Source organism: Salvia miltiorrhiza, chromosome 7 (genome assembly GCF_028751815.1).
Source record: "Salvia miltiorrhiza cultivar Shanhuang (shh) chromosome 7, IMPLAD_Smil_shh, whole genome shotgun sequence".
NCBI lineage: Eukaryota > Viridiplantae > Streptophyta > Magnoliopsida > Lamiales > Lamiaceae > Salvia > Salvia miltiorrhiza.
Genome location: NC_080393.1, coordinates 49,903,701 through 49,916,748, shown reverse-complemented (window position 1 = coordinate 49,916,748; position 13,048 = coordinate 49,903,701). Strand labels below are relative to the sequence as shown.

The 13,048-nt window shown below is 37.6% G+C and overlaps 1 protein-coding gene across 1 annotated transcript; it reads right to left on the bottom strand.

The window, feature by feature from the left end:
* Positions 1-3,399: 3,399 nt before the first annotated feature.
* On the bottom strand, positions 3,400-10,077 carry LOC130994642 (phospholipase D beta 1-like). The gene is made up of 10 exons (XM_057919703.1): positions 8,262-10,077; positions 7,897-8,010; positions 7,437-7,631; positions 7,002-7,250; positions 6,866-6,934; positions 6,629-6,776; positions 6,377-6,525; positions 4,296-4,469; positions 4,017-4,214; positions 3,400-3,927 (listed from the first exon to the last, which is right to left on the bottom strand). Exons 1-10 carry the CDS (start codon positions 9,222-9,224, stop codon positions 3,634-3,636), a joined length of 2,553 nt encoding a protein of 850 aa, XP_057775686.1. The 5' UTR covers positions 9,225-10,077; the 3' UTR covers positions 3,400-3,633.
* Between the last annotated feature and the right edge of the window lie 2,971 nt (positions 10,078-13,048).

Genomic DNA, 13,048 nt, shown 5'->3' with positions numbered 1-13,048 from the left:
TATTTATCGGTTCGGTTTGGTTTAAAACCGAACCAAAAACTGAAAATCGAAACCGAACCGAAACTTATCGATTTTTAATTTTCGGAACCGAAACGAAAATCAAACCAGTGGAATCGGGACCGAACCGCACCGAAATGGTTCAGTTCGGTTCGGTTTTGTGTTTCGATTCGGTTTCTGCTCTCCCCTATTAACTTCAGTCCTTCATACTTCAGTCTTCAAGACTTCAGTTCTTCGGCTTTCAGTTGTTGGTCTTCAGTCCTTCAAACATCGGTACTTGTGTTTTCAGTCCTTGCGACTTAAGTACTCGGGTTTTCAGTCCTTGCGACTTCAGACCTTTGGTCTTCAGTCTATACTAGAAAAATGAACTCCAACAGTTGAGTTCAAAATAAATTCTAGTCTAGTAAAATAAAGTCTAAGGGTTTTGGAATCATCAAAACAAAGGGTCGGATATTTCTTCTTATTTCCCAACAGTTAACAAAGCTGGTGCAGGCAACAGACATTGGTAACTTTATATCCAGAAGATAGAGACCAGTCGACCTACGCCTCTTACTAATAATCTTCTTCGTCGACAAATCCTGAAAAACACAATGGTCAGGAAAAAAATATAGCACAACAGTTTAGGGAACGAGTCAGGCGGCTAACAGAAATCAAATTAAATGATAATTTAGGGAGGCTTAGGAAAGATGACAAAGATAAAGAAGGAGTCGGGTTAACAGTACCAGAGCCAACAATAGGAGAGTGTGAACCATCATCCAGGGAAACAAGTGGACTAGAATCGTGAGGCGTAAACGGAGAGAAAATTGTGGGGTTACCTGTCATGTGGTCTGTGGCTCCAGAATCAATGACCCATTCAGAAGATGTGGAAACAAGGCAGGTGTTTTGTTTACGTAACTCAGCAATGGTAGCAACAAAAGTAGGAGATTGCTCGGCCGAAATATGCTGATGGGCAGATTCACCAGTTGATATCGTGACATGTGCAGACGAAGACCGCTTCTTTCGAGGACAAGTATTCTTGAGATGACCAATCTCATGACAGTACCGACATTCAGCACTGGCAATACAGTCAAAGCGATTCGCCGAAAGACCACTAAAACTCATAGAAGGATGAGCCCGAGAGTTATAGGGGGCGGCGAGTTATGAAAGCAGACTGATTATGCGGAGACGAGACAGGTGGCTCAGTGTGAAGAACCCGAAGAAAGGCCTTCTCCAAGGATGCAATCTTAGAGTCAGAGAGGAATTGAGATTTAGCAGTCTCAAATTCAGAGGGTAAACCAGCTAAAAAACTCATAAGGCCATTTTCTCACGCTGAGTGCGCTGAACCTGAATATCCGAACTAAAGGGAATGAGCGTATTCTGTTCCTTATAGGTCTTCGTGAATACCATAAAGTAGTCCGTAAGGGATTGATCACCCTTGTCTGGCTTGTAAAATGCCTGACATACAGTGTACATACGGGATATGTTCTCTTTTCCAGAATAGAGAAATTCAAGATAGGCTAGGAGAGCCTTAACAATGTAACAGTGAGAAACCATCCCTATAACACTAGTGTTTATAGAATTTCGGATCTGCAAAATCAGATGCGCATCATCCCTTAACCAGGATTGTTTGGAACCATTACTAGGCGGATCATCAGTCATATGAGGATCCATAGAGACGCTTAACAGATACAACTTAATAGTATTGCGCCAATTCAAGTAATTGGATGCAGTCAACTTGTGATCCGTGATTCTAGGCATCACGGGAACAACATCCATAACTTTCTTTGAAGCATCGTCAGTCATGATTCACAGGAGCGAGAGATTGGGATCTAAAACTGGAAATCTGAAACACAACAAATCTGGGAGAAACCAGAACATGAACCAGACAGTTGTGCAAAGGCGAACGGAGACCACCACATGGCCGGCGACGGGGACGGCGGGCGTAGGTCGGAAACGGGATGGCGCTAGTTTGGGTGGCTGTAGTGTTGACCGGTGGTGGACAGAAATCAAATGGGTCGTGAAACCTTATCGGAAAAAAAAAACGAAAACCCTAGAAATCTGGCTTTGATACAATGTTATGGGATTGAGAAAATCATTATAATCGTATATTAACAATGACTGATTACATCTGAATATATACTAGAGCACAAATACTCATGTGCAATCGGTTGCACCGTGCAACTGGTTTCCAGAATGACACTACTTCATTCGGGAAATGACACTTGAACATTTTCGAATGACACTACTTCAACATACAAATGACACTTGAAGATCTTCAAGTGTTATTTGTATGTTGAAGTAGTGTCATTCAGAAACCAGTTGCACGGGAGAGTGCCTCATACTAGAGTTATAGATCTATTATAGGTAACTATATATTCTAGAATCAATTACAGTCAATTACTACCATATATATTAACAGTCAATTATTGCCATATATATATATATATATTAAATATCTCTAACAAAAAGAAACCACCTCATCCCAGTTTTCCTCACAGAGCATTGAAGAAAGAACCGAGTCAGATTGAAGAAGTAAACAAGAATTAGAGGAGGACAAAAGAGTCTCATGAATCTTGCTTACACAACGATAGATCGGAGTTTGGGGCGAGGGTGAAGCTCCAACCGGTAAACACTCACACATAGCTTTGATCTCCTCTGTCCCGATCGACACCGGATCTGCCGCCAATGTAACAGACCAAGCGAAAAACACCTCCGGAGGCGAGCCCCAATCAGAGCGTGAGTCCTCCGTGTCGGGAACAAATTCCCTGCTCAGATAACCTTCCCAATGATTACTCATCACGGCGTTGAAGACTGTAGGCGGCGAGTTAGGGTTTAGATCGGCCATAGCAGAGCAAGAACGGCGAGATCGAAGAAGGCACCGCTTAGGATTTTCGCACGAGGGCGGTGATTACACCATCGGCTAGATAGGGTTTTCTCGGAGGGAAATGGGGAAGGATCGGGAGAGAGGAGAGAGCCGCGTGGAGTGAATGAGGGGGTAAGGTAGGTTTTAGGGTATTTATATTTGGGATTAGTAGGGTTTTAATTGTTTTTGGGTTAAGTGTTAATTGTTCCCTAATATTAGCCATTTATAAAATGGGACAAACAAAAAAAGAATACGAGACAAGATCAATGGGACGAAGGGAGTAATAATTACTCTCTCTATCTATGAAAAATTTGCCATAATTTCCTTTTTGATCCGTCTAGAAAGAAAATTGTCACTTACATTTATAATAGTAGAGTCCACACAATTTCACTAACATTTAAAATGAGACTCTTATTCCACTATCGTCTTACTAAAACTCGTGTTGTCCACGATATGATAAATTTTTTGTGGACAAAAGGAGTAATATATATTATTCTTAAAAAAATGAAGCCATGTAGTTTGAAATATAATGATATATTAGACCCATAAATAAATTGATGTATGCTTAAATAGATAATTTGTTTATTAAAACCAAGAAAAATACAAAGACAAAATATAAAACAAATGAAAGTGACCACCCTCTTATTCCTTTCTACAGGCAAGGTAACAACTCAATCTAGTATCTCATCCACCATTCTGTAATGATATATGGATAAAAACAAGTTACCAAAGCCAGGCATCTAGCATCAAAAAATTGAAGGAAAAGAATAGTAAAATCTGAGGTTTAATTTTGATCAAATAGTGAGATTCTCTTGAATGCCACTGAATGTTCCTATAATCTTACCACCCATGTCTGGAAATGTTTCACTGCCGGGAAGCGGCCTCACCTTCCCCGTTCTGTCGACCTCAACCGGATACTTGAGCAGGTGGCCGTGCATTTCACTCACTTCGGCAGCAGCAAACTGTTTCCAGTTCAGCTCCCCCATCCATCTCACGCGCCTCACACATTCCAGACTCTCTGGATGCTCAAAGCATTGCTCGAGTGTACCTGTGTGCTCGGCCCATAGCGACGTCCTATATCCGTATATCTGTAGCATACAGCAACTTGGTCAATACGCATGCAGGTGGTGTGACTTTAGTTAACATTGGTGAAGAAAAGCCACATTTATATGCATACCTCTCCATGTGGATTAGCATGTTTGTTTGCCCATGTATACTGAGGTTGATACGCGCCCATGGCGATTTCAGTATCCCTCGTTCCTTCAAGAGAGCGTTGGTTGATGTTTGCAGAACCCATCAGCACGAACTCGTCGTCAACTATCATCCCCTTTGAGTGAACGTAGATCATGAAACGCCTGTTTTTCCGAGTCAGTGCCTGGATATGACAGTATAGCATTCAAGAATCAAGAACTAAAGAGAGCAATGAAGCACATCAAAGAATGAATGTGTACTCTACTTGTGGGGTATTTCCACTGGAGCTCTTCGTGTCGGGCTTGCCTCCACTGACGTCGGCCTCACGATTTCCAAGGCAAAAGAAATTCAAGTAGTCCTGGGGCTCGTACTCATTCTCCATCCCCACCTCTTGTAAAGCTTTGTAGATGGTTTCATACATCATTTGCATTGTGTTATACTGCACAACATTCATTATCAGTGTTCACCATATTAGCATCTCTTACAAGTTACTCCCTCCGTCCCATTAAAATAGGCTCGTTTTCCATTTTGGGATGTCCCACTAGAATAGGCTCGTTTTCCATTGTGAGTGAAAAAAATGTACTTAAAATGCTTAATTGATGTGGACCACACCACTTCTCCCTTTGAAAGTAAGTTTTTTAATCTCCATGCCAAAAAGAATTGAGCCTATTCTAGTGGGACGGTGTGAAGACAACACAATCAAAAAGATCCAAGTTCCTCTTTCAAGTAAAATTTAAGCCTCTTGTGGTGTTATGCTTTTACCATCTAAAAACAAGGATATTTTAAAACTGTAAATCTATGTAACTATCATAAAAATGTATTGTATTACAAAATTTGGTTTGCCTATTACATCCCACTATAACATTTAAGTTGAAGGATAATATGATATGTTATATTTATCTATAACTATTATAAAATGTGTGTATTCTTACAAATTTTGATTGCACATCTAATATTTTTACTTATTTTAAATTTTAAGGATATTATGCAAAGATTTATATATTTGACATAAGATAAGAATCATTTTGTATATTAAATTCTTCAAAATTGTGATAATATTTATTAATTTTTACATGTATATATAGAGTGAACTAATCAAATAGCCATTTTTCTGTTATAAAGATATGAAGTAGTCATTAAGATAAGAAAATGATAAAAAAAAAAGTAGCCACTTACAATTTTACTCTTATTATTATAATAATTCACAATCACGAAGTTTCCTAGTCGTGAATTTACCTTATTTTACCTACAAATCTTAACCACGAAGCTTCTTAGTCGTGAATTGACATTATTTTGCCTATGATTCACAACCATAAAGTTTATTAGTCGTAAGTTGACCCTATTTTGCCTAAAATTCACAACTACGAGGCTTCTTAATCAGAGGCTTCTTAATTGTGAATTAAGGCTAATTCACGTTAATTAAGGACACAACAAAACTTTAAGCCAAAATAAGTATTTTTTAATCTTTTTAATATCTTTGTGGCTATATTTTATCCTTATAATACGAAAATGACTGTTTTGATACTTATAATAGCATTTGCACCCCCTGCAATGCACGGAAAATATTTTTATATTTATAAATTTATATAAAATTGATATCAACTCAATATCCCACTTATAAATATAATAAAAATGAACTTTAATTAATTAGATATATATTATTTGAATATTGAAAAACGAACAAATGAAAAATAATTCATAATAATAAAAAAATTGATATTATGTAAAGACAAAAAAAAAGTTAAAAATAAAAAATGGATTTATCCAAAAAAAATGAGAGGAGAGAGATTTTTTAAAATTTTAATCTTTAAATAAATACTAACTTTTATATTTCAAATAAAATATTTACATAAATATACATCACATTAAAGCTGTTATCGTGATCTTTAATTTGATATGCATATTAAATATATTATAATTAAGCGAATTCTATAATTTTAGAAAGAAATAAACAAAGAAATAAAAAGTTAAAGAAAAAGAAAATAAACCTTTTTATAGATTATAGAATTGTAAATAAATTAACCTTTCGTGTCGTGAGTTAGTGAGCTTAAATACTTTAATTAGATATGCGAGAATGTGGGTGAGAGACAGTGGGGTTGTGAATGGATCATTTAATTCCGAACCTTCATAGTAAAAATATTTTCAAAATTGCCATTGAAAATCAATTTGAAATTGAGAACTCCCTTTTTAATACAGTATAGATATGTTTTATTAAATCCAATATCCCACATACCATCCTTCTAGTATAGTGCAAATAGATAGCACTACATTATATGCAAATTTAGTTACTAGTTCCTTATTATATCTTTCTTAAAGGCTAAGAAAACATGGGTGCAAAGAGTTCACCTGCCAAAAGAGAATTCTTTGAGTAGGAGTACTTGTAGGAACGCCCTCCGGCCACATTGGAACAATAATGTACACGGCAAACCTCTCCCGTGCTCTGATCTTATTCGCGACCTTGAGAGCGATTTCCATAGGAATTAAGTTGTTTGCACCTGAAATTTAAAGAGTTTCCATCTTCATTAACTTAATTCTACAATACAGATCTAGATGGAAATGTTAACCTAAAACTTGACTACACAACAGCTTAATTCTCACCCAAGTCCTTATAATTAGACCAATTGTATGATGATCCAAGGAAGTACTGATTCTCAATGTAAATGAAATGTTGCGCAGCACGAATTGCCTTCACGTAAGCAGTATGTATACTCATATCTATCAGCAGATTCTTACCACATACCAGATTCTGTCACGACGAAATGAAGTTGTTATGCCATACTACCAACATACAACCTATAATCAAATAGAATAAGGGAAAAGGAAATAATATCTTACCTTGGTTGAAGCCTCCTTAGGATTCTTGGGGAAGCCTTTAACAGAGTTTGAATCGATGGAACGGAAAACCTACAGCATGAAGTAAATTTAGCCCCGAAAAGGAAGCAACAGTTTCTGTAAAGCAATTTTTTCATACCTGAACATGCCAACCCTCCGGATCATGTAAACCTTGCTCAGCAGCCTCAGCTATCCCCAGTACATCAGGGATTCTTTCGAGTTTGAGTAAGGAATCCTCAAATGAAGTTTTCACTTTTTGAAGGCCGTGGCGCTTTGAGGCCATTGACCAACGTTCTTCAAAGTTGGTTAATACATCATATGCTGCTGGACCATCAATTTTACAGTGTAGATCATGCCACGGCTCTCTTGGACAACCAGCATTCGGCCCCTGTTGGGGTAAAAACATACGTTCAAAAGGATAGAGACAAGAAAGGGATATTCATGGTGTTGAGATAATTTCTCTCTGTCTATCCTTTAAGTCAATGATTGCTTCATTGTCATAAGATGTTTTCTCGTTCTGAACCTCTATATGTAAAACTGACAAAGGAAACATGGATACATAGTAACAACTTACTGCAAAATTAGGCTGATGAAAATCATCTTTGTGAACAGTTTGCAGAGTGCTGAAAATCGAGTGCTTCTGGGTATCATATCTTCCCTTGCAAAGATCAAGGCCGCCAACAAAGGATACAATCTTTCTCCTGTTTTGACCTGCATCAGCATCTATTATCACACTCTTTTGATGATGTGTATAGATCGTTCCAGTTTCCTGATGGCGAAAAGGAAAAGTTGGGCCATTATTTGTTCCGAATCCAAGAGAATGCAAACAAGGATGCACTAAAAGAAATTGTGTGTAGTCATATGAACATACAAACTAACAAGGAAAACATTTTGATAGTATTTTATAAGGGAAGAGATCCTTTATACGTCACTTGACGTACGAAAGTCCCAGTGAGTGTATACCACTAAAAGCAATTAAGAGATAAAACAATAAGTTCTTCTATGTCTGAGGAGAAAGTAATATGAGATTAAACCTGCTTTTTGGCCCAGCTACCCTTCCCAGCACTCCGAGGACACAGCAGCACTTGAACAGATGAATGCTTGAAATAACGGCGTGTTTCTTCATCATTTGTGCCCATTACACCTTCCTGAATGTCATAAAAAGAGTGGCATAAAAATCTTGACCATAGCCCTAAGCAACATAATCTTTTGATTTGTTTGAAATTAACAGAAATCACAAACTTGTATTATAGAGCATGCGACTTTGACATAACTGATACTCATGTCTAAATAGAGAATAAATATAGAATGTTAACTAAAAGAGCAGACAATAAATTGTTTCACACTTTTAGCAACTTAAATGGTAAAACAAAAATCATGGGATAGAGAAAATTCTTACAGTTTTATACCCTAATATGCTTGTGGATGTAGGATCATCCCACACCAAGAGCAAGACACGCACGCCTTCTTGAGACTTGGCTTTCAAAACTTCACCCAAAACACTGTGCTTCACATTAGGATCATCCCTCACAAGCTGAACAAGGTGATGAACAGACCATCCCGTGATGTAAATTAGACGACGAGCCTGACATATTGCATCATAAATATCATGCCAGCAATGTCCATGCTGGTAAAACCAGCCATTAGCCAACCACAGCTTAGGAAGTGACGCATCATCTGCATGAGCATCCTGATACAGAGTGACCTTCCCCCCTCTCCGGAGAGGAAAATAGGTACCGGGCACACCTTTATACGAGAGATCCCCACCTACCCCACCATGATAGAGGGGCACCCTCTCCATTGGTATATACTGAATTGAGAGGGTCAGAACAGCCCCCGGATTGCACTGCTTCCCATTTGCAGCAAGTATCGGAAAAGTACCCTCGATTAGCACACCAGAGATCACCTGCTCCACAGGGATCCCGACAGCACCAATGATCTGAGACCCCACAACATCACTATCCTTCACCACAAAGTGCACCTCCGCACCATAATGCGCTACTGGCAGATGGAAATGCTGACTCCAAACTGGGTTCTCGCTGTTACTAATCACGAAGGTCCTACCTATCACAGCATTGGAGACAGCAATGGTAACATAAGGATCACTCGTGATCTTGACAGGCGCTGTGCCTTCCACTTTACTCAAGAACTTCCCAGACAACCTCCCAAACATATCACCTAAGTTCTTGTGGAACAAATCCATATTTGGGAGATTCTTGGCCTCTCTCACCCAAATATCCAAATTCCCGTGCAATAACAACACCCTAAGTGACCCTGTCGAGGTCTTAAACGGCACAAACTGCATGCCTTGTCCATGATGCGAGCTCCCAGACATTGAATCAGAGTAACTTAAGTGAGCCATGTTGGTGGTTTTTCCCTCTATACTTCCCCACTAACTATCTTAACAAAAAGGGGATCTTTTTCAAATTTGAAATGAATTAGCTCTATCACTATAAGCAATCAATACATCAATACAAGACTATAAACATATTAACCAAATCAAGAACACAAATGGGATCAAGATTGAATGTATCACAAGATCAACATACAAGCAGCAATGCAAATATTAATGAAATACAAATTAAAGCATCCAAAGTAAACACAAAATGAGAGATGAATTAATATATCTGACAGCAGAGTAGATTAAGAATCCAAAGGAAATCTCCCAATTAATAAAAAATATGAAGCAAGAAGAAAATTCTAAACTAATTGGCGTTCCAAAATATAAATGGAACAACGAAATGCGGCAGATATCATTAATAGCAAAGATAGTTGACTTAAATATATTAAGACAAGGCTGTAAGAAACCATAACACATTAAATACTCAAGCCAGCCAAAGGACGGAATATTCAACCATTAATAAAGTAATACGTAATCTCATCAAAAGCTAACTACAGTAATCTAGACGAAATGGGCTAATTTTAAAACAAAAAAGTAAAAAAAAACATAATACAATAGCTGCCCAATGGTGACTTTTTGAGAAGTAGAGGCCAATCTTGAAAATTGATAGATAATTTCTCCTCGTTGGTTTCGTAAAAAAATAAGAAAAAGGGTGGACTAGACTTGGGCTAGAAAAGGACAGCATCGCCGGCGGGTTTCGAGAAGGGAGGAAATGGGGGGCCACTTTCATTTGCCCACACCTATTCTTGAATGGCGGCCGTATCGATAGATTTACGCCACTTTTCCCATTTCTGGATATAGTCGTTGGAAGCTTGATTACACTAATCAGTACCCATTTGTGGACTACACGGATTCTTTAAGAAATGTATAAAGTTTAGTGTGAATAGTTTAAGGGTCTCACTTTTTGAATATATTAATTAAAGAGATGTGTGGGGATACACTTGCCAAAAAAGAAAATGGGTACTCATTTCATAGACGGACGAAAAAGAAAATATGGATACTCATTTCGTAGACGGAGGGAGTATTTGATAAGTGAAGTTATCGTCATGTGTCCTAAAAATATAAGGTTACATTTTTTATTGGAAGAGATATAAAATTTACTTTATATTTTTTATAAAATTTTTATTACGGAATTTTAGCAAATAAAATCACGAATTATTTCGAATTTGAATTTTAATATGACATTTAAAATGTCACGAATTATCACTATTTTTTTAGTTTTTGTAATTTCGTCCCACCAATTTTTTTCGATTGTCAGAGTGTTGAATTGGAGCTTACTTCGATTAGTAAAGACAGCGTCTTTTTTGTGAGGCTTAAACGATATCGTTTCGTACAATTTCAATTAAAAGTTTCTCCAAATTATAAAGGGACCGTATCCTGTATTTGCACTATAATTTTCAATATTCAGTAATTTTATCGAAAATGGCATCATAACATGAATATTACATGACAAACTAATCCACATAAACTCCAACTCAACAATCTGACGATCGAAAAAAATTATGGAGATGAAATTGCAAAAACTGAAAAGATGGTGATTTAATTAGCCATACTTCAAAAGTCACGTTAAAATTGCAAATTCAAAATAGTTTGTGATTTTATTTGCCAAAACTCCTTTTATTATAATATTATGAGCTATATAACTTTTATTTTAAAAATTGAAATTAAAAGAATTATATACCCTAACTTTAGATTTAGCAATATTGATAAGGAATTATTAATTATTCCATCTGTCCCAATGAAAGTAGCCATATTTTTCACTTTTCTTTGTCTCACTATAAGTGGTCCAAACCCAAAATAGAAGTGTTTAAGCCCTTTTTATTTGTTTAATTAGGTTCCTAATTAAAATCTACTTCCTTTTCTCACATCTCACATTTCTCTCTATCATTTCTCATAAACTCACGGCTCTACCAGCCTCCATCCTCTCACGGTTGTCCCTAAAATTTCGACGAGGTCGGTGCCCATCAGTTGACGCCGTAGTACCCGCTCCGCCTCGCTCTCTTCACCTCTTCGATTCACAAGAGAAATTCTCACCAAACTTGAGCCCTAGATTCGACGCCCTAGCTCTCCTTCATCACAGACCACCACTACCGACTCGCCTGCCACGTCGTCGTGCCTATTTAATCCTATTTTGTGATGAATTTTCTGGGTGTTTACGTGTTATATTGGTTTATATATTGGTCTCGTTCACTCAAGAGTTAATTAATTTGAGCTTCCGTGCTAATTTTGTTGTCTCAGGATTTTATGCTCGAATTGATTAATTCGTGGACAAAAATGAAGACAGAATTGAGTCAAGTGGTCTTAATAAGAATTGAAGATCGTCTCGATAGGAGTTCGTGGGCGAAAACGGATCTAAATCCGACTTGAAACGAGGGAGAACGGACCAAAACAAAAACATTGCGCAATGCAGTGGGCGGCGGCCTCCGCCAGCGCGAAAAATGCAGTTACGGAAAATGCTATTTAAACCCTTGAAAAAGGGTTTTGAAAGGACCTTCGCCTCCCACAGCCTTTATACCCTTTCTACACCATCTTCCCTTAGTTTTTGGAGCTAGAAACTTGTCCTAACAACATTAGATTGCATTGGATTGTCGTTTACATTGAACTATTGTACGAATTCCACTATCAGTTAGTTTCTACTTATGTTTCTTGATTGTTTACCTTTGTTGCTTATAGATTAATATTGATTGATGCATTTGATTATCTCATGCCTAGTTAACGTTTTTGGCTTGTTGTTCAATTTATTAGTTTAGTTCTCCACTGAATTTTGTGTTGTGATTTCATTTACATGTTCTTTAGGATTAATGATGATTAGTATTTTCCATGGATTTGAATGCTTGTTCTTTTGTCTCGCCCTAATAATTGTTGATTTATGCTTTAGGATTTATATTGGCTTTTCGATCATTAGATTAGAACCTTGGTTTTTATGCTTCCCTGTTACTGCTTCCTTTATTATGTTTCTTCTTTCACCTAGTTAACTTTATAAGTTTTATTTCAATTACGTTTTAGTTTACAAGAGAGAGTGGGTCAGACCCAGCTATTGATTAGAGTGTGTAGGATTTACTGTTTCCTATGCGTAGCATAATTAGCCGCCCTGCTTAGCCTTCCTTGAGAGACGACTTGGATTAGCTTATCACACTAGGACGACCTCGTACGATTGCGAGTCAATCCCTTAGGTGCGTTTGATTTTTGTTTTTAGGCGATTATTTGTGCTACTTTGTTTTCCGTGTTTACTTTGTTTTTGTTTTTACTCGGTTATTTTTTTTTCACCGGTGCGTTTGATTTTTTTGTTGAGTGTTGTTGATACGATCCTTACCAAACCGTTCAAACGAACACGCTAGCGGAAGACTGACGAATGAACGATAGAAGGAACAGATAATGGAGTTGTTGTTCTGAAAACTAAAGACTGAAGAACGAAGGACTGAAGACTGAAGAAGCCGACTGATGTAACGATTAAGGCAAAGTTAAATATTGATATTTGACCTATCAGTCGAAGGATCAGTTTCGACTGATTACTTAATGCGTGCCACGTGGATTCAACGGATTGATACTAAAGTCAAGTATCAGTTAAACATTCTTCCTCGGACTGAACCTCCAACGTTCAAAGGAAGCCACGCACTCCAGAAGTACAGCCGCATTAAATGCAGAGATCTCAGGATCGTCCTTTCTCTGCAGAGGTTATTCCTGTAATAGCCCGGCTCTAGAGTTGACGGCTGTCCCCACAGACCAACACGAGTCTTTTCTAGCGTGTTTTGTCCTCACTCGCACGCTCCCTGAGAAACTTCCCA